A 19,753-nucleotide genomic window follows, 5' to 3' on the forward strand; every position below is an offset into this window, starting at 1 on the left:
GTCTGTTATAATCCCCCTCACTAAAATCAAGCCCACCTTCTCCACCTAATGTGTGAGGAGCATTTTTGTCACAAAATGGCTGCTGTACATCACCCAGGTGGGTGGTAAACAGTGCTGGTGGTTTAGGAGAGACCACCATTTACCGCAGTGTGACCTTGATGCATGGAAATCAAAGCTCAAACAGTGGTTGACATAAAAAAAAAGTCCTGTTTGAAACAGAAAGCAAACAGCAAAACACAAAATGACCTTACAAAGCATCAATACATCACAAAACTGAAACTTCTGCATTACATGGTTTCAAGAGACGAGGCACCGGCCATAAGCAAACATAGGCTTCGTCGTAGACCAGGCCCATGCGCTGATTAGAGGGCGAGATTCAATGTCTTGTAAAACTAACTGCGGAATCTGAAAATCTGCGGCTTATATTAATGATTTTATTATTCATATCATAAAATATCATGAGCATAGCTCATTGTGAATGAATCGGTTACGGGATTATTCTTAAAATCCGGCGAATCATGTAAATGTGTACAATGCCACAATCGAATGCACGCTTATCTCCCACCCCCTTCCATCTGGCGCCGTGGCTTAGTTGGTTAAAGCGCCTGTCTAGTAAACAGGAGATCCTGGGTTCGAATCCCAGCGGTGCCTTTTGTTAAATTTGTTGCACAATTAATTATAACCTTAAGGCCCACACAAGGATAAACTCTAGTTCACATTCAACTGAGAACTACCCAATATTGACTATTATTTACGTCGACGTGAGTCATTCTTGATGATACCAACCTGGCCGGGCAAAGTCATTTAGGCCTCTGCGCTGGATTAATGGCATTCACAACGCGTTGTGCCATTTTCAAAGCCTAGTCTGTTGTGTTACGATGGTTTTTTAATAGGCTTGCAAATAAGACCACAACAAGTGCATCCTCTTCTGAATGCCTTCAGAGAAATCCAATTTGCATGCTCTGTGTCATGCATTACATTACAGTCGAAAGAGCAACTGTGGCAAGGCACACTCGCCCGTCATTGGTCAGGAGCGAAGGAGGGTTTTGTAATGGAAAACAACTCACGAAAGACCTAAATTCAGCGCATCCGCTGAAGTCTGCTTTGGGAAAAGATGGACACAGTGCACGGGTTGTCATTTCAGTTTTAGCTTGTTAGCAAATATTAAAGGCTACACGTGACGTAGGCAGAAGCCGTTCAAGTGCGATCCGCAAACGTGCAAGTCTAAGGTTAACTATAGCATTACGCTTTACATTTTAAGTAGCTAGCTAACAGCCTACTCAGTTGACTTGTTAAGCATTGCGTACATATCACGTTGCATCGACCGTTTTTTTTTCCGAGAAAAAAAATTGCTATCTTACTTGGTGACTAGCAAGCTAGTTTCTTTTGAAACCCAAAATGAAAGCTCGTTGCGTCGCTTCGGAGGGAAGAACAACTGACATGTCACGCAGACGACAGCAGTAGAGGTGGTTTCGGTTGCTGTTTAGCTAATGTTTTAGTGCAGCTATGAACAAGAGCTGCGAGAGAAGTATGGAACAGAATCAGGACTCAAAGAAGCCAGAAGCTTGCTTGGAAAGGGCATTTATCTCGTTGACCGTGGACGATGTGTATGAAATTGCAAAACTAATAGGGTCCGAGGTGGAAAAGCTAATTGACGTCTATGGCAAAGAAAGCGCGGAGGGCTTGGTGCCGAAAATAGTCAAAGTTTTGGAGCTGCTGGAGAGTTTCGCTGCGAGGAACCACGTACACAGCTCCAAAGAAGAGGAGCTTTTAAAGGCGTTCGAGACGCTACAGGTACAGCAGCAGAAGAAACGAGGTGTCAAAGAATCCGAGGACAGCAGTAATAATAACGAAATAAGGGTAAGTCGAGCTTAATCGGGGTGCAGTAATCCGCTTTCGAGGTCTCTTCCAGTATAAATAGGCACATTCGACTACTTTATATCTTATCTGAACAAGCATCATGTGCTAGTGGCAGGCTAGCTATCAGAAAAAGTAAAAGTAACGCAGCACATGTACCCGATTTGCCCACCGCGTAAATGTTTAGGGTGCATACTCCATACCTAACTTGATTATGGCCTGTTTGACTAGTCACTTTGTAGCTACATTGATTATCATAATCTTTGTCAAGCGGATGAACAGATTGAGAAATTATTATCAGACCATTTAATACAATTAACTGTGGCTCGATAATGAGGAGACATTTATTTACTTTGACCTTACTTCATTGCACTGTTAATCAAGAATGCATTTAATTTGGGATTCTACAAGTAATGCCATTTTGCAACTCTGAATAAACACGCACTCAGTATGTGAAGCATTTAAAACCTTTGACTGTGCTCGATGCGCACTTTACCGTGATTAATATTTTCTTACTATTGCTGACTACCTTGTTTATTACGCAAGAGTATTGTATAATCTGTGCACAGATTTTATATGGTTTTGACTGGAGCTATTTCGAGTTTAGTCCTCAAAGCGTTCTTTAAAGAGATCATTGAATTTAGTGGATAATCTATATAAGATTATATTATATTATATTATATAGATTATAAGGATAATCTAAATGCTTCAGATGCGTCACTTTTTAATGTTGTTGAGGAAAGTGTTCACGTCCAGGGCTGCGACGGGAAGAGAATTTGCCACATCTGGAGTTTGTATGTACACTATACTTGTGAAACATGAAATGATCACTTCCGTTTTCTCGTCCTGTGCTCCACTGTCATGACACTCTCTCGCACCTGCTCTGCGCAACATTTTACCCTGTAACGTCACAGAACAGTTTTCTTTCACCGTGTTACCACAGTTACTACTACCGCTGCTACTGAGTACTAGCACCGCTCCTGTTACAACAGTCGAGTGGTATATGTGCTGTAGTAGCAGCAGTTTTTGTAAGTGTATTTTTTATGCTGTTGCTGTTTGACTCCTCAGGACTCTGAGCAAGTTCTGCCCACATTGGCTACATTCTCAGGCATGTGCAGGCCCCCCCCCCCCCCCCCCCCACGCGCTGAGAGAAGGGCTGCACTGTATCGCGTGGAGAGGGACAAACAGGGCGAAAAAGGAACACAGTGTTTCACTGCGCGCTCTAGGGACGCAATGTTACCGTGTTCAGACCCCAGTTCAAGAGGGCGTCTTTTATGAAGTGGGCTGCATGCCCCAGCGCCAAACAAGAACAAAACCGCAGCAAGTTCTGTGTATGTGATGACCTCGCAAGTGAAGGGAATTTGAGGTGTTTGCAAAACTTTCTGCGGGGCAAAAGCGAAGTATGACAAAGCATTTTACAGACTCTGTGTGTGATCCACAAAGAATAATCAGAACTCTTAAGATAACTTGCATGTTCTTGATGACTTCATTAAGTTTTTTTGATGAACCTTGAAACGCATAAGACCAAATATGGAAAAAAAAGGATGTATGGTCATTGATATAGTGTAGGCTGGAGGAGCTATGCCTGTGTGCACTGGGTTTGAATACATGAGTTACTCAATTAGAATTATGTGCTCAGGCACATGTTTTAACATAGAACACAGCATGTTTCCTCAAATGAGATTGAAGAGGGAAGTGATTACTGTACATTATTGTAAAACGGTGTAGGTGGTGGTGGAGCTGTTGCCCTCACCGGAATCTGCTTTGAAAAGCTTGCGTGTTGCGTCCTGCACTTGTTAGATGTGTCTGTGGCCGCTCCCAGCAGGAGCTCCAGCAGAAGGAGGAGAAATGGAGGCGAAGGGCGGAGGAGCTGCAGGCCCAGGTGCTGCACCTGCAGGAGGAGAACCAGGAACTGCTGTGTCAGCTGAGGAGTCAAAGCCAGGGAGGTGAGAAATGCATGTGCACCAACACACTCTCATGCACTTTCTTATACAAACACTCTTTGACACACACGCACACACCCACATAATCTCACATGTACAGACACATTGTCTGGACAGCGTGCAGTGGAATGTGAGAAGTGTGTTGATTGGACTGGACAGGACAGGAGTATTCTGTGTTGACATGTTGTGCACATTTTGTGAGTGTCTGTTCCATTCGAGCATTCTTCTGAGCACAGAGAAGGCCCCAGCCTCTGTTACCACCACCTCTATGTCATTGCACTTTATCACAATTAAAATGTTATATAATCATTCAATATATCTGCATGCTCTCTAATGTTAAAGTTCACTCAATACATATGAACAGGCCTTCTACGATTTGCATTAAATGCTGCTTCCACCAGGAAGTTTGCAGTGCATTACCTCTGCACAGACTGACAGAAATGGCCTTACACACAAAACTGTTCCTTCCTTAAGAGCTGTTCCCATGTGGAAATGTCACACGGATTGATTTTGCACAGTTCCTTCAGACATGATGCACCCTCTCCAGTTTGTGTTAGTGTTAAAGGCAGACACGTTAATCAGCTCCAAAGGCTGGTCCTCCACCTCAGAGTCCTGTCGCAGAGGACGCTTATGACTTCACCCCAGGCATTACGTTACTGTGGTAGAGTGGCTCATTTTATTGCACTAATTTAACTCTGTTCATGCAGGCGTTGCACATAAAGCTACAGTGGTTACGGTTTATTGCACAGACCTTGTGATGCATTTATTAGGTGATGTGTTATACTCAGGAGCCCATTTCGTGGAGATTTCTCTGTGTTTGTGTGTGTGTGTGCACTTGCACGTGCGGTTCTGATCCGTGCCGCTTTCCCACAGACCGTGTCCAGAGGCAGGAGAGGGAGGTGATGTTGAAGCTGAAGGAGGTGGTGGATAAACAGAGAGATGAGATTCGGGCCAAAGTGCAGGAGATCGCGACCGTGTCGAAGGAGGTGGAGGCGGTAAAGACCGACACGCCTGTTACTGCCACACACATACACACACAGCAGATAAGGTCCATCCGTCAGGTGGGCGCAAGACACAGTTGCAGTTGCTGTTGCTGCTGTTGTACACACACACGCACGCACACACACATACACACACACACACACTCCTGGAATCTGAGTGATGTTCTGTGAGGGTGGAGCTGTCCTGAGAAATTGAAAGCTTTCATCACTTTCATTGCCATGCGTTTGTTGTTTCATAAGCAGCAGCAGCTGGACAGAAAATCCAGTAATTGCACTGTGTGTCTGTCAGCACAGTGGAGCCACACCTCAGAGAGAACAAGCCTGAACAATGTCCCTGTTTCACCTGCAGCTCTGTCACGGCACACACAAGAGCCAGGAGTCCGCTCTGTACAAAAAACAGGCAATATAATTACAAAACCCAAAATCCAACTCGCCTTTCTCTTTATAGAGGATGAGAGATGACTTATTTAAAAATAAAAAAGTTTAAATAAAAGCATAAATAAATAAATAAATAGTGAGAGGAAGTGCATAAATAAATGTTGAGAGTAACTGTAGAAGTACGTACATAAATATGAACAATAAATAAAAAGTGAATCGAAGTGAAGATTAAAGACAGAAATAAATAAATAAATTCATGATCTGTATTCAATATGAGAATAAGGTAAGCTAGTCTGGTTTTTTGTAGACTCAAGTGTCTGTTCAGTTATTCTTGACTTGCTTTGGAGTGACATTTAGTGAAGCTGCACATTCTGCAAACAGACACAGAGACTTTCATTTGTTAGAAAAGGAAGTGAACAACCGTGTGTCCAATGACTGCGTGTGGAAGATTGAGGACAGTTGAACACCAAGATGGAGGTATTTGGGGTAGAATATGCTAGCTACAGAGACTGTGAAAAAAGAAGCTTTACAAGAAGACACAGTGAGCTCATCTTTGGTTGGTTAGCCAATGGCATCTACCATTGTGTGGAATTCTGGGTGAAATCATGTTTCTACTGTACTTCCGCTGTGAGGTGTTACAGGGCTCTGTTACAGTGAAGTATTATTGCGCTTTGTTACAGTGTGGTGTTACAGCGCACTGTCTTTCTTACTTTAAACTGAATCTGTTGCTGTTGGGTGTTGCAGTGCACTGTTACAATGGGGTATTAGAGTTATGTTGCTTTGTTCCAGCTAGGTGTTACAGTTGGGTGTCACGATGCTGTGGTTCTGTGAAGTGTTACAGTAGAATGTTACAGTGAGGTGTTATGGTTGGGGTTTCTGGTACAGTGTTATAATGCTGTGCTTCTGTGAGGTGTTAAAGTAGAACGTTACAGTGGGGTGCTATGACGGGGTGTTACAGTGTTGTGTTTCTGTGAGGTTTTATGGGAGGGAATTACAGTGCTGAGTTTCTGTGAGGTTTTATGGGAGGGAATTACAGTGCTGAGTTTCTGTGAGGCGTAATGGTAAGGTGTTACAGTGCTGTGTTTCTGTGAGGTGTAATGGTAAGGTGTTACAGTGCTGTGTTTCTGTGAGGTGTAACATTAGAATGTTACAATGGGGTGTTATAGTGCTGTGTTTCTGTGAGGTGTAATGGTAAGGTGTTACAGTGCTGTGTTTCTGTGAGGTGTAATGGTAAGGTGTTACAGTGCTGTGTTTCTGTGAGGTGTAACAGTAGAATGTTACAATGGGGTGTTATAGTGCTGTGTTTCTGTGAGGTGTAATGGTAAGGTGTTACAGAGCTGTGTTTCTGTGCTGTTACAGCTGCAGGAGCAGCTGGAGCGCTTTATGAAGATGAACGCAGAGCTGAGGCACAAGCAGAGCGTGACACAGGCACAGGTGAAGAGCGCTGTGGAGAGAAAGGCCGACCTGGAGACCGACCTGCGCGAGAAGCACAAGGAGATCGAGCGCCTGACCGCCCAGCTGGAGAAAGCCACCGCTGCCAGCGCTGTGCCTCAGGTGTGTGTGCGCTCTTATCCAGAGCAAACCAGTGTGTGGTCATTGCACAGTCGCTGTCAGTCACCCTGCGGTCACTGCGACCGCTTATCTCCCGTCCACTGTAGCTGTTTGACCATCTGAACTTTGGGCTATGAATCTCTCTATTGTTTGGTGCCAAGTCTAAGACATATTCTCAGTGTTTATTTTGCCCGTGTATGAGTCATTTGAACCTTAGACTTCTGAAAAAACAACAGCATTTAAATGCCTGCCATGCTTTGAATTGAGTTGCATTATAGATGTTGTATTCTCTGAAATATAAGGAAGATAAGGAGTGGTTGCAAATACCAGACACATGACATGACCCCGAATGGGGAATTCCTGCTCGCCAGCACGGCTTTAGCACACTGAGCAGTCCTCATTCTTTAATGGTCACATGACTGGGAGGCCCCGTAGTGCTGTTTCCACAGAGAAAAAACAGTTAACTATGCCAAAATGAAACTTTACAAATATCCCCAGTTCTTCAGGAAATTATGGATTACGAGTTATAAATTATAAGTTATATAAGTTATACATTATGAGTTTACATAAACATGTTTGTGCTGGACTCCAGCAGGCCAGCCCAGGGCACACAGAGCTGGATCTCACAGACAAACTGATCATTGACCTGAAGGACCCCAACCGGCCCTGCTTCACCAAACAGGAAGTGCGGGACATGCTGTTTGAGAGGAATGAGCTGAAAGCCAACCTCTTCCTGGTGCAGGAGGAGCTGGCGTACTACCAGAGGTGGGTGCACAGCTCTGCCAGAGGTTACCCGGGGGTCAGAGAGGAAGTGGGGGGGGGGGGGGGGGGGGGGGCTAGTGTTATAGGGTGAAGGATGTGTTTAGCTACACTGCGTGTTTGTGCATGTGTGTGTTTGTATCTGCATGCGTGTGTGTGTGTGTGTGTGTGTGTGTGTGTGTGTGTGTATGTGCGTACATGCATATGCATACCATAATGTATGTGCCTATGTGTGTGTATATGTGTGTGTGCCTGGGTGTGTGTGCGGGTGTTTGTACATGTACGTGTGTGTACACATGTGTGTAAGCAGTGTAAGTGAAGCTGATGCATTTGATGAGCATCATGTTTAAACAGTCAAAATGCACAGCTTTGTATGTCAAGAACCATAATTTTTAAGCACGTTCATATCAAACTAAATTGGTTCCAAAGATGATGTATCTGCTACCTGATACAGCCACTGTGAGTGAGAGCCAAAGGGAAGTGAATGTAACTGAGATCTGCAGCTCATTTGATTTCATTTGAATATGAAATTCAAAATTAGAAACATCAGCCTTTTATAGACACAGTAGTGGGATTGGGATATCGGTGTCATTGTAATTTTTGTTAGTCTGGGCCACGTACTGAGGGACTGCTGATGGAAGAGATGCTGCTATATGTGTCCATAAGCAAAGACCTGTGTATTGGATCACACATCATGGGTAATGCAATGTAATGCAGTGAATTCAGGATGCCAGTGTCTCGATGTCATCAACAAAGAGGACCTATCTTTCTACACTTGTATGTTTCATGGTGGATTTAAATAATGTACTGAGGTGTGTGTGTGTGTGTGTCCATGTCCATGCTACAGGGAGATCCTTAATGATGAGAGGTGTCCAGGCTTTCTGCTGGATGCAGTGCGCTCTGCCATCAAGAAGCAGAGGACTGTAATCAAGGCCAAGATGCTGGGCATTCCTGTGGATCAGTGCAGCAGGTCAGTGGGCGGGGCTGGGGAGGGGTGGAGCCAACCTGTGGGTCAGACTTAGTAGGTTTAGTATGGAGTAATGCTTGTTTAGGGTGTGGCAGGTACCTAATCCAAGTGAGTAGTCTGAGGTGGCCACTGGGGCTTAGATGGAAGCAGAAGGATGGTGGTACTCCCAGGCTGAGAGTAAGTGGGCGTGGCTTCTTTCCACAGCGACGAGGATGACAAGGGACCGCTATTCGAGAGCAGGGACGAAACTGACGGTGACTGCCCTGATGGGAACACAGAGGCCCCCTCAGAGTCCCGCATCCGAAACCTGTAAGTGTGGCTCACGCCTACTCACGAAAAGACACATACACACACACACACACTGACACGTACAAACATACGTATGCACATTGCACACATTAACACTCGCACATACATTACGCACAGATAAATGCATGCACGCACAGACACACACATACTCTCAATGACAGCAGATAAGGTCCATTTCTTTGATAGATACAGTGTGTGTGGGGAGGCAGAGAGGTGCTTGTCTTTGGCTTGTGTCTCTCAGTTTGAAATGCACTGGCGGCAGCACTGTTCCTCGCACAGAAACAGGGACTCTCTAGGGCTGGACACACCATACCATTGTATAACAGATCATTTCATTACTGTATCACTGCATGACACCCCCCAGAAATGCTGTTACTGAAGATTTAATTTCCCTCAGTCATATAAAAAATGGCTTTGTGAACCAAGTGGTTTCATAACCGAAGCTTTAAAGAGAGCTGCTGATGTGGGGGCTGGGTTACAGGGCAGGAGTGGGAGGGATTTTTCTGTGAGTGTGTTTCAGTGGTTCACCTGCACTCCCCTCCTCTCTTCCACACACACACGCACGCAGGTTTGGCTTCTTCACGCGCTCTGGCAGCGGACGGAGCCCCGCACATCAGAACACGGCATCCTCCTGGGAGATCATCGTCCCTGAGGAGGAGGTGGAGCCACCGCCCAGGAAGGTGGAGCCACACCCCTCTCCCTGAAGCCCTGCCCCCCTGGGTCATGTGACTGCTCCTGTGTGGCAGCGCTACAGTCGTGTGGGCTCCCAGCCTCTCAGGCACTGCCTGCCGCATCACATTACTTTTATATTTTTAATATGTATTTGTATTCAAAGATGTACTCAACCTGTTTAGGAAAGTATGATAGGTAATATGTTTTATATATAACCCATGTTATATATATCTTTTGTTGATTGAAAAAATAGTGTTGATACACCCAGTAACCAAAGATACCAAGTTGTATTCCCTTGGAAAACCAAAATCTGAAAAGGTGACTGTTGGTTCATCTTTGTGCCACAAGAGGGCATTAGAATACTTCAATGCCGGCAGCTTGTTATTAACAAAACTTAATTTTTTGGGACTGTGATCTGCTTAAAAACAATAGTTAATTTTATATCTCTACAGTATTTAATATTGATGTGGTAATGTTTCCATATTTATGAGCACTTGGAGAGAATACTCCCAGCATGCCTTGTAATTGTGATAATACTCCATAGCTGATGTTATTCAGAGTTTGTTGTGTGTGTGGACAGTGTGGGTCTCTCACTGGAAGAGTGAGTGTGTGGGCTCATTGATGCTCCCTTCATTGTCATTCACTCTGGCAAATAAGGTGTGATTCTGTTATGGTTATTTTTGATATTTTACTGTGATTTATGTAATGATGTAATTGCTTGAGTGTATGTATGATACTCGAGAGGTGGTGGAGATGGACAGATTCCCCTAGATAATTGTGCTGAGCTTGTTTTTAGATGTTCCAAATGATTGACATGTGTGTCAGATTAAGGAGGGTCACCCATCATCAGCTGTTTTTGCTGAAGTATGTTACCTCATGCCCTTAAGATTCAGTTATATACAGATTTAATGTACTCTGTACTTTTAGTTATTAAGAGACCAGAAATCATTAAGGAATCATTTGATTTCATGTGAAATGCCACAAAGGCTGAGCCACCGCATGAATAATGCTAATAATACTGCATCTCCTGGTAGTGTCTAGCCAGCCTGTCTGCCTTTGATAAGGAGCCTCGGCTGGTCTCAGCACTCGAAGGGGAAATCTGAGTTTCCTTGAGGGGAAATGAGAGAGTGCAATCATGGTTCCCGCACCTACCCTCCTCCCTCCCACCCCTCCCTCTTCAGGTAGAATGAAGGGAAATGGGACAATAAGTATCCATGACCCTCCTGCCGATGCGTCACTTCTACTGTCAGATATCTTACAATAGAGTGCTGCCTCCCCTTTATAAAATACTTTCCTATGTATGTTTTATTTTTGTAAGGATTGTACAATGTCTATTTTTAATGGGAAGCTTTGTATGGTACTGTATCAGACCTCAATAAAGCCAGATGAAGAGGGAACACCCAGTTTCACATGGTGTTTTTCCAGCCTTGCCGCCGACCTTGCGTCCGTGTTTTGGGGGCACGTGCCCCTGATTTCCTGGGACAGGGGACCCTGAGGCCGTGGAAGGGGGCGTGAGGGAGGGGGATAGTTGAGGTTCGGGCTCTTTAGACGGGGGCTGTCCCGGCCCTGGGTGCGGGGGCCTGATCCTTGAAGCAGCCCGGCGGGTTTGAATAGGAGGAAACGACCAGCACTTCCCCAGGAAACTGCCAGAGGAAACAGGCCGTCCCGGGCCACACGGCTTCACAGACGCACTCCGAGAGTGCGAGAGGGGAGAGGAGAAGAAGGGGGATCGGATCCGTGTCTGTCCTGCTGGCTGTTGGGCGAGAGCTGGCCTCGGCCCGGCTCTGAGGACATGGGCCTCTGCGTGGCAGGTCTCGGACTGCTCCTCTGCTGTTTGCCCGCCTCCTCGCAGAAGCTCGACCTTTCGGGACGCAACGTGTGCCAGGACTCCAGGTTCCTCCGGCTTACTTTCTCTTTATTGTTCTAAATTATCTACGTATGTTTCAATTAATTAAGTAATCGTCTCTTATTAATGTCTGACTATTTTGGATCACTCATAGATATGTGGAATGTGTCTACAAAGCTGCGCTTAAAAAGAATCAGTTACTCTTGTTCTCGCGCTGGTATAGTCCTTTCCTGGTCTTTTCTTGCTGTGCGGAGATGTGAGTGTTGGTGGGAAGGTGTTAGGCTGTGTGAGTGACAGTGTGGTGTGTGTTTTCTCCCTGAACAGGGGCTCTGCTCCAGTCTGCTGCCCAGGGTGGAGGCAGCAGGGAAAGGAATGCCCCATACGTGAGTGTCGTTTAGGAATCTGACAGCTTTCAAGGCTGTTTTCTTTGTGCTCTGTGGAGAGGTCCACAGACAGAGCTTTGTTCTCTCTCTCACAAATATGTGGGCACCATCTCAGGGCTACATGGAGACTACATGTACTACATGAACACGGCATATGTGTGTGTCTGTTTTTGAAAGTGTGTGTGTATTTCTGTTTTAAGAGGATGGGTGTGTTTGTGTGTGTATGTGAGTGTGTGAGTGTGTATGTGCGTCTGTGTGAGAGTACCTGTGTTTGAATGTTTGTGTGTGTATGTGAATGTGAGTGTTTGTGTATCTATTTGAGTGTGTGTGAGTATCTGTTTGAGTGTGTGTGTGTGTGTGTGTGTGTGTGTGTGTGTGCGTGCGTGTGTGTGAGTGTACATGTTTGTGTGTGTGTGTTTGTCCTGGCTGATCTCTCTGTGTGTTGTACAGCTGTGTGTGAGGGCGAAAGGGCCTGTGGACAGGATGAGATCTGTGTCCATCCAGGATTCTGCCGCTGTAAACCTGGATTCTTTGGCGCTCTCTGCAAGACACGTGAGTCATGTCATCACAGCATCATCCCTCAAAACAACCTGACCAATCAGATCAGTTTCTAGACTGTTTTTTGACCAAATTGTTGATGGTAGAGAGAGATTCTAGACTGGACACAATTTGTAGATAGTTTGTAGAGAGTTTCTAGAGTATTTGTGGACACAATTTGTAGATGGTGTGTAGAGAGCTTCTAGAGTATTTGTGGACACAATTTGTAGATAGTTTGTAGAGATTTTCTAGAATGCTTGTAGACAGCTTTATCTACAGTGTTACTCTGTAGTTTGTAGAGGACTTTGCTGAGTGAGGGACACCCGCTCCTGTCTCTCGTCTCCGGATAGGGTGCCCTGCTGAGTTTTGGGGTCCAGACTGCCGCAAGCTCTGCCAGTGCCACCCCCACGGGCGCTGTGACCCCCAGACGGGCGAGTGCACGTGCCTGCCCAACCGCTGGGGGCCCGCCTGCCAAAACGTCTGCAAGTGCGGTCGCCACGGCCACTGCGACCCGCTCCACGGCAACTGCACCTGCGACAAGGGCTGGTGGACGGCCACCTGCAGCCGGGCGTGCCAGTGCCACCCGGAAACGTCCACCTGCGACCCCGAGACGGGCCGCTGCGCGTGCGAGCCGGGTTACTGGGGCCAGAAGTGCAGCCTGAGGTGCGGCTGCTACATCTCGCCCTGCCAGCAGATGTCGGGCTCCTGCCAGTGCCTGCGCGGCTGGTGGGGCCCCACCTGCGACCGCCGCTGCAACTGCAACCTGGCGCATGGCGACTGCGACCCCGTCACCGGGACGTGTCTGTGCCAGCCCGGGTACAAGAGCCCCTTCTGCAACGAGCCCTGCAGCGCCGGTCACTACGGCGACGGATGCGAGAAAAGGTGAGAGCCGCAAGCGCGGGTGTGGCTGCGTCCGTCTTGCAGAGAGGCTACAGGTTACTCTCTGCTGCCCTCTGGAGGTCACTCTCTCCCTGTCCAGGCGTGGGCGCTGTAACCTGGTCGCTCAGAGTGCAGTGTGTCTCCCTGTCCAGGTGTGGGCGCTGTAAGGAGGGACAGCCTTGCTCTGTGGTGGATGGGTTTTGCGTGGCCTGCGAGCCAGGCTGGAACGGGACACGTTGTGATCAGACCTGCCCACGCGGTTACTATGGAAACCTCTGCAAGGAGGTGTGTCCTCACTGCAGGGCTGGGGAGCCATGTGACCCTGAGACAGGAGTGTGCACACACTGTGACCCAGGTTGGACTGGACCAAGGTAAGCCAAATAACCAGGCACGGTGCCTCATTATGACACTCTACACTCAAGGTGTTCCCATAACGAATTCAAATATAGGTGCCTCTCAGCATTAAGGTAGTCTCAGTTGTAATCTTATTGTAGTAGTATTGAAGCCTTGCCTGCCCTCTAGCGGCGAAAGGCAGAGCTGCATCTTGTGAAGACAAGCGTGTCCTGTGGGAGGTGCCTCTGAGTATGAGCTGCTTCCTGTGCAGGTGTGACGAGCGCTGCGCGGAGGGCCTGTTCGGGGACGCCTGCCGCTTCCTGTGCGGCCCCTGCTTTCGCGGGCAGTGCGACCACGTGACTGGCAGCTGCGTGTGCCAGCCCGGGTTCGAGGGCGAGAGGTGAGGGGGGCCTGCGGGACGGGGTGTGACGGTGACGGCGGGGTCCGGGAGCAAGCGACTCTGACGGTGGCCTCCGTTTCTGTTCGAAGCTGCAACAGCACGTGTCCGGATCACACGTTCGGCGTGAACTGCTCCTCCTCGTGCGACTGCGGAGAGCGCGGCTGTGACCCTGCCACCGGAGTGTGCCACTATGGTACGTCACCTGTGTCTGCATCAGTTACCCGTACCTGTACCACTAGCATATTACATTACATTACATTCATTTAGCAGACGCTCTTATCGAGAGCAGCTTCCAGCACAATAGAACATAAGTGTATCCATTCAAGTTAATTGAGCAACAGTGTCTGACTAGGCTAACACCAGTGTGTGTAAGTGTAACACTAGTCAAGCCCTACCACAAGTCAACCTTTGCAGTCTGACTAGACAAGGGAAGCCAAGTACACCTCCATAAGTATCTGTGTTCCTCTCCTGTCCCTTGAGGGTGCAAAGGTTGGTGTCATAACTAAGTTTAATGAGAACAGGCCATTGAGTCCAGCTCGGCTTCTCCTTTACTCAGTAGTCTACAGTGTATCTAGGACTGTGTCAGACCTGTTCTTGAAGTGTCTCTGCTTCCACTACAAATCCTATTAACCTATTCCACTCTTTTATAACTCTGAGAGAAGAATGCTGTAATTATCAGTAGGAAATTTACCGGAGAAAAGCAAATGTCTCCTAAGCTTTACTAATGACAGATGCTTGTCAAAAGATGATCATGTTGACAAATGGAAAGATGGTGTGTGTGTGTGTGTGTGTGAGTGTGGATTTATCAGTGTGTGTTTCAGAGGCTGCTCTTGGGGCAGGCCTTGTAGACTCTGAACAGACAGCAAGATGTCAGATCACAGTGGAGTACATATTTATGCTTCTAATTTACACATTCATTTCTGGTATAGATTAATATTTACACTATTGATTAGCATTACTCTATACTACAAATACTTGGTCAGCCATGAACCCCGCTACAACCTATACCTTAACCATGCCTATATCCCTCACCTGTAAATCCAGTCCTCACCTATCACTGTGTCCCTCAGGTATACCTTCACTTCCTCGGGTGAGCTGTGGCCACTGATAGATCATGCCAGGTGTTTATAAATAGAATCAGATATCAACAAATATCACATCAACTCTGCAATGACAATAATAAGACTCATGGTGTTTATGTCTGTGTGTACCTGTTGTCTCTCTGTGCATTTATCTGTGGTGTGTGTGTGTTTGTGTGTGTATCCGATGTGTGTGTGTGTGTGTGTCTGTGTGTGTGTGTGTTACAGGCAGTCGTGGGGTGCTGATTGCAGGTCTGCTCGTACCCCTGATTCTGCTGCTGCTGGGTCTGACCTGCTGCTGCTTCTGCTGTGGAAGTGGAACGGATGATGGGAAAGACAGGTCTGTCAACACACCACTCGTGTGTGTGTGTGTGTGTATGTGTGTGTGTGTGTGTGTGTGTGTGTGTGTCTCCTCTGCCAGGCGGAAAATATCCCAGGCCTGCAAGCTCTGTTGGTTTTGAATGATTAAGTGTCACAGTGATGGGAAGCTCAGTGATTAGAGTCAGATTAGAGAGTCAGATATCTTCTTCCTGAAGACAGTGTCTCTGATGCAGTACTCTTTGTTTCCACAGGGTGGCAGTGGAAGACGGGGGCCCTGCTGTTCGAATGAAGCACCACGTATATAATGCCCTGGCCAACATGAGCTCTGCCGTGCCCTGCTTGACGCTGGGGTCGTCTGGACTCCCCCGGGTCACAGGTCAGACAAGCAGCAGCTACTTCTCCCATCATGCATTGCTGATTCCACAATCGGAGAGGATGCATGTCAGTGTTAGTGAGGGGAATTGCCCAATCTGAGCCACTACTCCCTGTATAGCAGGTTCTGAGAAGCAGGAAATCAAAGTAACTCTGTCGTTCCTCCAGTTTCTCACCATGATCCTGAGCTCACCTTCAACCACAGCTTCATTGAGCCGCCCTCGTCTGGCTGGGTGACAGACAACTCGTCCTTCGAGAGTGACGAGGGGGAGGCGGTCTACTGTGTGCCCCCCAGGGAGGGTGAGGAATCCGCTCGAGGCAGAATGGGGGTCATACTGGGGTCACACTCATTCTTCCTGTCCCTTCGCTCTGTGCTCTGTGCCCTGTGCTCCTCTATCTATGCGCCCTGTGCTCCTCTATCTCTGTGCCCTGTGCTCCTGTATCTCTGTGCCCTGTGCTCCTCTATCTATGTGCCCTGTACTCCTGTATCTCTGTGCCCTGTGCTCCTGTATCTATGTGCCCTGTGCTCCTCTATCTCTGTGCCCTGTGCTCCTGTATCTCTGTGCCCTGTGCTCCTCTATCTCTGTGCCCTGTGCTCCTGTATCTCTGTGCCCTGTGCTCCTGTATCTATGTGCCCTGTGCTCCTCTATCTCTGTGCCCTGTGTCATCTGCTCCCCTCTGTCAGTGCTATAAGCCCTGTGCTCTTCTATGTCAGTGCTGTGTACGCTGAGCTCCTTTATATCTGTATTGTGTGCCCTGTGCTCCTTTATCTCTGTGCTGACTGTTCTCTGTCGGGGCAGATATCCCTGCGCTGGCGGGAGGGGACTTCCAGGAGATCAGCTCCAAGTGCAACATCTTCCCTGACCCCTCGGGGTTCAACAGCGACGATGTGTCCCAGCCCTTCGCCATCCCACGGACTTCCAGCATCGCCAAGTCCAAACGCCCCTCCGTCTCTTTTGCCGAAGGGACAAAGTTCGCCCCGAAAGAGCGGCGAGGCTCCACCCAGGAGGTCCCCAGCACGGCTCGCAAAGCCAAGTCCCCCTGGGGGGTCCTGATGCTCTCCGCCCTGCAGGGCCAGGGTGGGCGGGGCGAGGGGGAGGGCGGGACCGAAGGCGAGGGCGGGGTGGAGGAGGAGCCGGGAGGCCACGGCGAAACCGGAGAGGAGGACAGCGAGAGGCACGGCGCTGCTGCCCCCCGCAGCTCTCTCTCTCTGCCAGCAGGGCGGCGCCGTACCATGTCCAACGCGCGGCGGGCAGCGCAGGCTGCATCCACGGACACGCAGGCCCCGGAGGCGGAGAAGGCGGTGACGGTGTACGTGACGGTGGGGAGGGCGGGCCGGCCGGCGCGGCCCGAGTCCGGCGGGGAGGGCCCGGTGCAGGCGGTGCTGCGCAGGCTGGGGAGCCTGCAGAAGCGCAGCGAGGAGGGGGGTCACGCTCGCGGGGGCATCGCCAAACCGCCGCGCAGGAAACTGGGCGCGCGGGTCAGTGCGTGGGAGCAGGCGGCGGCGGGCGGGGCAGCGGACGGGGCGCGGGTGGAGGTGCACATGCGGAAACCCAGCCGCAGGAAACCGCCCCCCCTCAGCTCGCCCGGCTCCCTGGGTGACTCCGCCTCCTGGCAGGATGGCGGCTCCCCCCCCAGGAGGCCCCTGTCTTCCATCCTGAAGAGCGTCCCAGAGAACGCAGCGGCGGGCGCCGAGGCAAGCACGGGGGCCACGGATGTCACTGCGGCAGCAGGTTGCCGCAGCGGCTCGCAAGTGGAGAGCGGGTACCTCTCTGTGGGAGATGGAGGGGAGGTCATCACCAACCAGGGGGTGGTGGCCAGCGCAGACGAGGGGCCGGCGTACGAGAACATCCTGATAACGCCCTCCTAAGGACCTGGCTAGGGCACGCTCCACATCGCAGCTCTGCTTCTGGGGTTCCTCAGCATCACCACAGAGAATCAACAGCACCCCAGATACAGCACGCTACAGACTGGGTTTTTAGCCTTTATTTTTAAGTGTCTTTTAAACATGACCTGATAGGTCAGAAATTTCACATCCAATGCCGTGCCATTGTCTGAACTACTGTAATGTGACGTGTGTTAGGAAGTGGAGATTCTTACAGGAAATGCTTTCCATCCTGCCTTGAGGCTGTCTCTCTCTTGCTGTGTGTTTATTTTGTTTTCGTTGTGGACATGGCATTTCTGAAGGGCGGGACGTTGTACTCATTACCCACGGACTAACTTTTAAACGGCAGCGTTTCCTGGAGGAAGTGGTGTCATACTCCTTTAAAAACTCAAGAAGTAGACAAAGAAATGCCCATATAAGGACACGTTTCTAATTGAAATGCTAAAAAATACATTTCAGGTGAGCTTCAGTCTCTGTGGTGCTGTATTTATGAATGTGTGTACACATGTACACACACACCGTTTCATGCTCAGATATCATTTGGTATGTCTGAAAAGGGAAACGCTGTAAGTGGAGAGCAGTATATTGATATTATACACTTGATATCGTCCCTGCCATTATATATTCCCTGCTAGATTAATATAGATACATGAACACATTTTGGCATGTGAGAGACCTTTGTAATAAAGCACCTGTTTATTTCTGGCAGTATAAGCCATAAAGAAACAAACACTGTCCATATAAAACTGTGAATGTCATTCAGTGAAGGAGACGCGCACGCACACAGAAAGCATGTGCACAGATGTGGCTTAGCTCCATCAGTGTAAATGGACTTTTGTGTTTTCTTTCTCCTCCTTTATGTAGCCCTGTTTTGGAATACAGTTTTTGCTCGCTGTACACCAGACTCATCTCACCAAAACAACCTCTGCATGTGTGCAGACGTGCTGAGGCGAGACCAGCGTAGTCCTAACAATACACTTGCAGCAGCCAGCAGACATCATTCACACTACAGTCGAGCGGGTGCTCATTGGAGGATACGTACTACTGATGTGATCTGAGCAATTCATATCCCCCCTGAGTCAGTGACGCAAGGAAACCCTGGGCTCCCAGTTATCATTGACTGATGTCACAGGAGGCTGGGGTTGGACCTGGGCCACAGAGCTTGCGTTCCAATGCCTTAACCACTGAAAATGGACTTTTAATTGTAATTTTATTAGCTATTAATGAAATAAACAATGACCACTTTTTACCGAAGGTGTACTTTGTCCTAATGAAATATATCTGTCAATAAAAACCTTACCTTCATGACTAATGTTTCTATGAAATCTGCATGTCAGCATGACCTGGAAGCAGTCTGAGATGACACAACTGTTGACTGATCTTGCAGTTTTGATTGGCTAAAGCAGATGGTGTTCATCTGTCATGATCACAACCTCACAATCCTATCAATTTGGCATTTACCCCTGATATTTCAAGGAGGGTGCTCTTATGACATAAAATCAGTGCCAGGGATTTCATTAATATCCTCCTCTTATGCCTTCAGATCACCATTAATAATGTATTGCTGTATTGTAATCATATTCACTTATAATCATATTCCTAATATGAAAAGTGTGACGATTACAGATGATTTTACCTGGCACTCATCCCCACTGTCTCCTCCTTGCTGTCAGATGGATTCCTGAGGGTGGTAGGCAGAGACAGGATATCCTGTAGGTGGGAAACACTCTGAAAAACAACAGCCTGGGCTCCTCCTCTGGACTGAGAATGTCCACAAAACAGGAAATAAAATGTCAATGAATAAACCCATCTATGTGAGCTAGGCCGCCCAGAGAGATCTCTGTCACCGGTGCAGCGCACTGCGGCCCATAAGAAACACAGCACTGCACTTAAGGTGTTTTGTTTTACTGTGGTTTGTTTATGGTTATCACCATTTTATTATGGGTCTCTCTGGCCTGAGATAGTTGGCCATTGATAGTCGACACTGTAATTGGTGTTCAGGGTTTGAGCGCAGATTTTAATGTGATGCATTATCACCTGAATGCTGTTCCTCAGTGGCTGCTAATGGCTGAAATGAAAGCCCCATGAGATCATGACAAATTTTTAATCTCTGCATCAACACAGCGTCTAGTGCCCCCAGAGGAGGGAAGGGAGAACTGCAACAGCAGCATCCATCCACTCCCAGAGGCCAGCGTTCCTCATCACTACTAGCTACTGCAGTACAGTGATGGCAGTCAGTGGTTTGTTGTTATAACAGTAACTTTGTCACCATGTGAGAACC

The 19,753-nt window shown here is 48.1% G+C and overlaps 2 protein-coding genes and 1 non-coding gene across 5 annotated transcripts; all 3 read left to right on the top strand.

Annotated features, from left to right (window-relative positions):
* The first annotated feature begins 577 nt into the window (after nucleotides 1-577).
* trnat-agu lies at nucleotides 578-651 on the top strand. The gene has a single exon. It is a non-coding gene; the product is annotated as a tRNA-Thr (tRNA).
* A 471-nt stretch (nucleotides 652-1,122) lies between these two features.
* LOC118783578 (Rab interacting lysosomal protein) lies at nucleotides 1,123-10,827 on the top strand. 3 transcript variants are annotated; one of them, XM_036537507.1, is made up of 8 exons: nucleotides 1,123-1,860; nucleotides 3,680-3,803; nucleotides 4,674-4,795; nucleotides 6,539-6,733; nucleotides 7,323-7,495; nucleotides 8,337-8,459; nucleotides 8,661-8,765; nucleotides 9,334-10,827. In XM_036537507.1, the coding sequence occupies exons 1-8, from the start codon at nucleotides 1,507-1,509 to the stop codon at nucleotides 9,467-9,469; spliced, it is 1,332 nt and encodes a 443-aa protein (XP_036393400.1). In that variant the 5' UTR covers nucleotides 1,123-1,506; the 3' UTR covers nucleotides 9,470-10,827. The 3 variants fall into 3 exon arrangements, with proteins under 3 accessions (XP_036393400.1, XP_036393401.1, XP_036393402.1); XM_036537508.1 differs by having other exon boundaries at nucleotides 7,326-7,495; XM_036537509.1 differs by having other exon boundaries at nucleotides 3,683-3,803.
* Nucleotides 10,828-11,137: 310 nt separating this feature from the next.
* scarf1 (scavenger receptor class F, member 1) lies at nucleotides 11,138-18,574 on the top strand. The gene is made up of 11 exons (XM_036536663.1): nucleotides 11,138-11,330; nucleotides 11,608-11,666; nucleotides 12,117-12,218; nucleotides 12,554-13,085; nucleotides 13,235-13,453; nucleotides 13,687-13,815; nucleotides 13,905-14,008; nucleotides 15,123-15,234; nucleotides 15,467-15,591; nucleotides 15,756-15,887; nucleotides 16,388-18,574. The coding sequence occupies exons 1-11, from the start codon at nucleotides 11,230-11,232 to the stop codon at nucleotides 17,455-17,457; spliced, it is 2,685 nt and encodes an 894-aa protein (XP_036392556.1). The 5' UTR covers nucleotides 11,138-11,229; the 3' UTR covers nucleotides 17,458-18,574.
* Nucleotides 18,575-19,753: the final 1,179 nt, after the last annotated feature.

This window comes from Megalops cyprinoides, chromosome 9 (assembly GCF_013368585.1).
Source record: "Megalops cyprinoides isolate fMegCyp1 chromosome 9, fMegCyp1.pri, whole genome shotgun sequence".
Lineage (NCBI taxonomy): Eukaryota > Metazoa > Chordata > Actinopteri > Elopiformes > Megalopidae > Megalops > Megalops cyprinoides.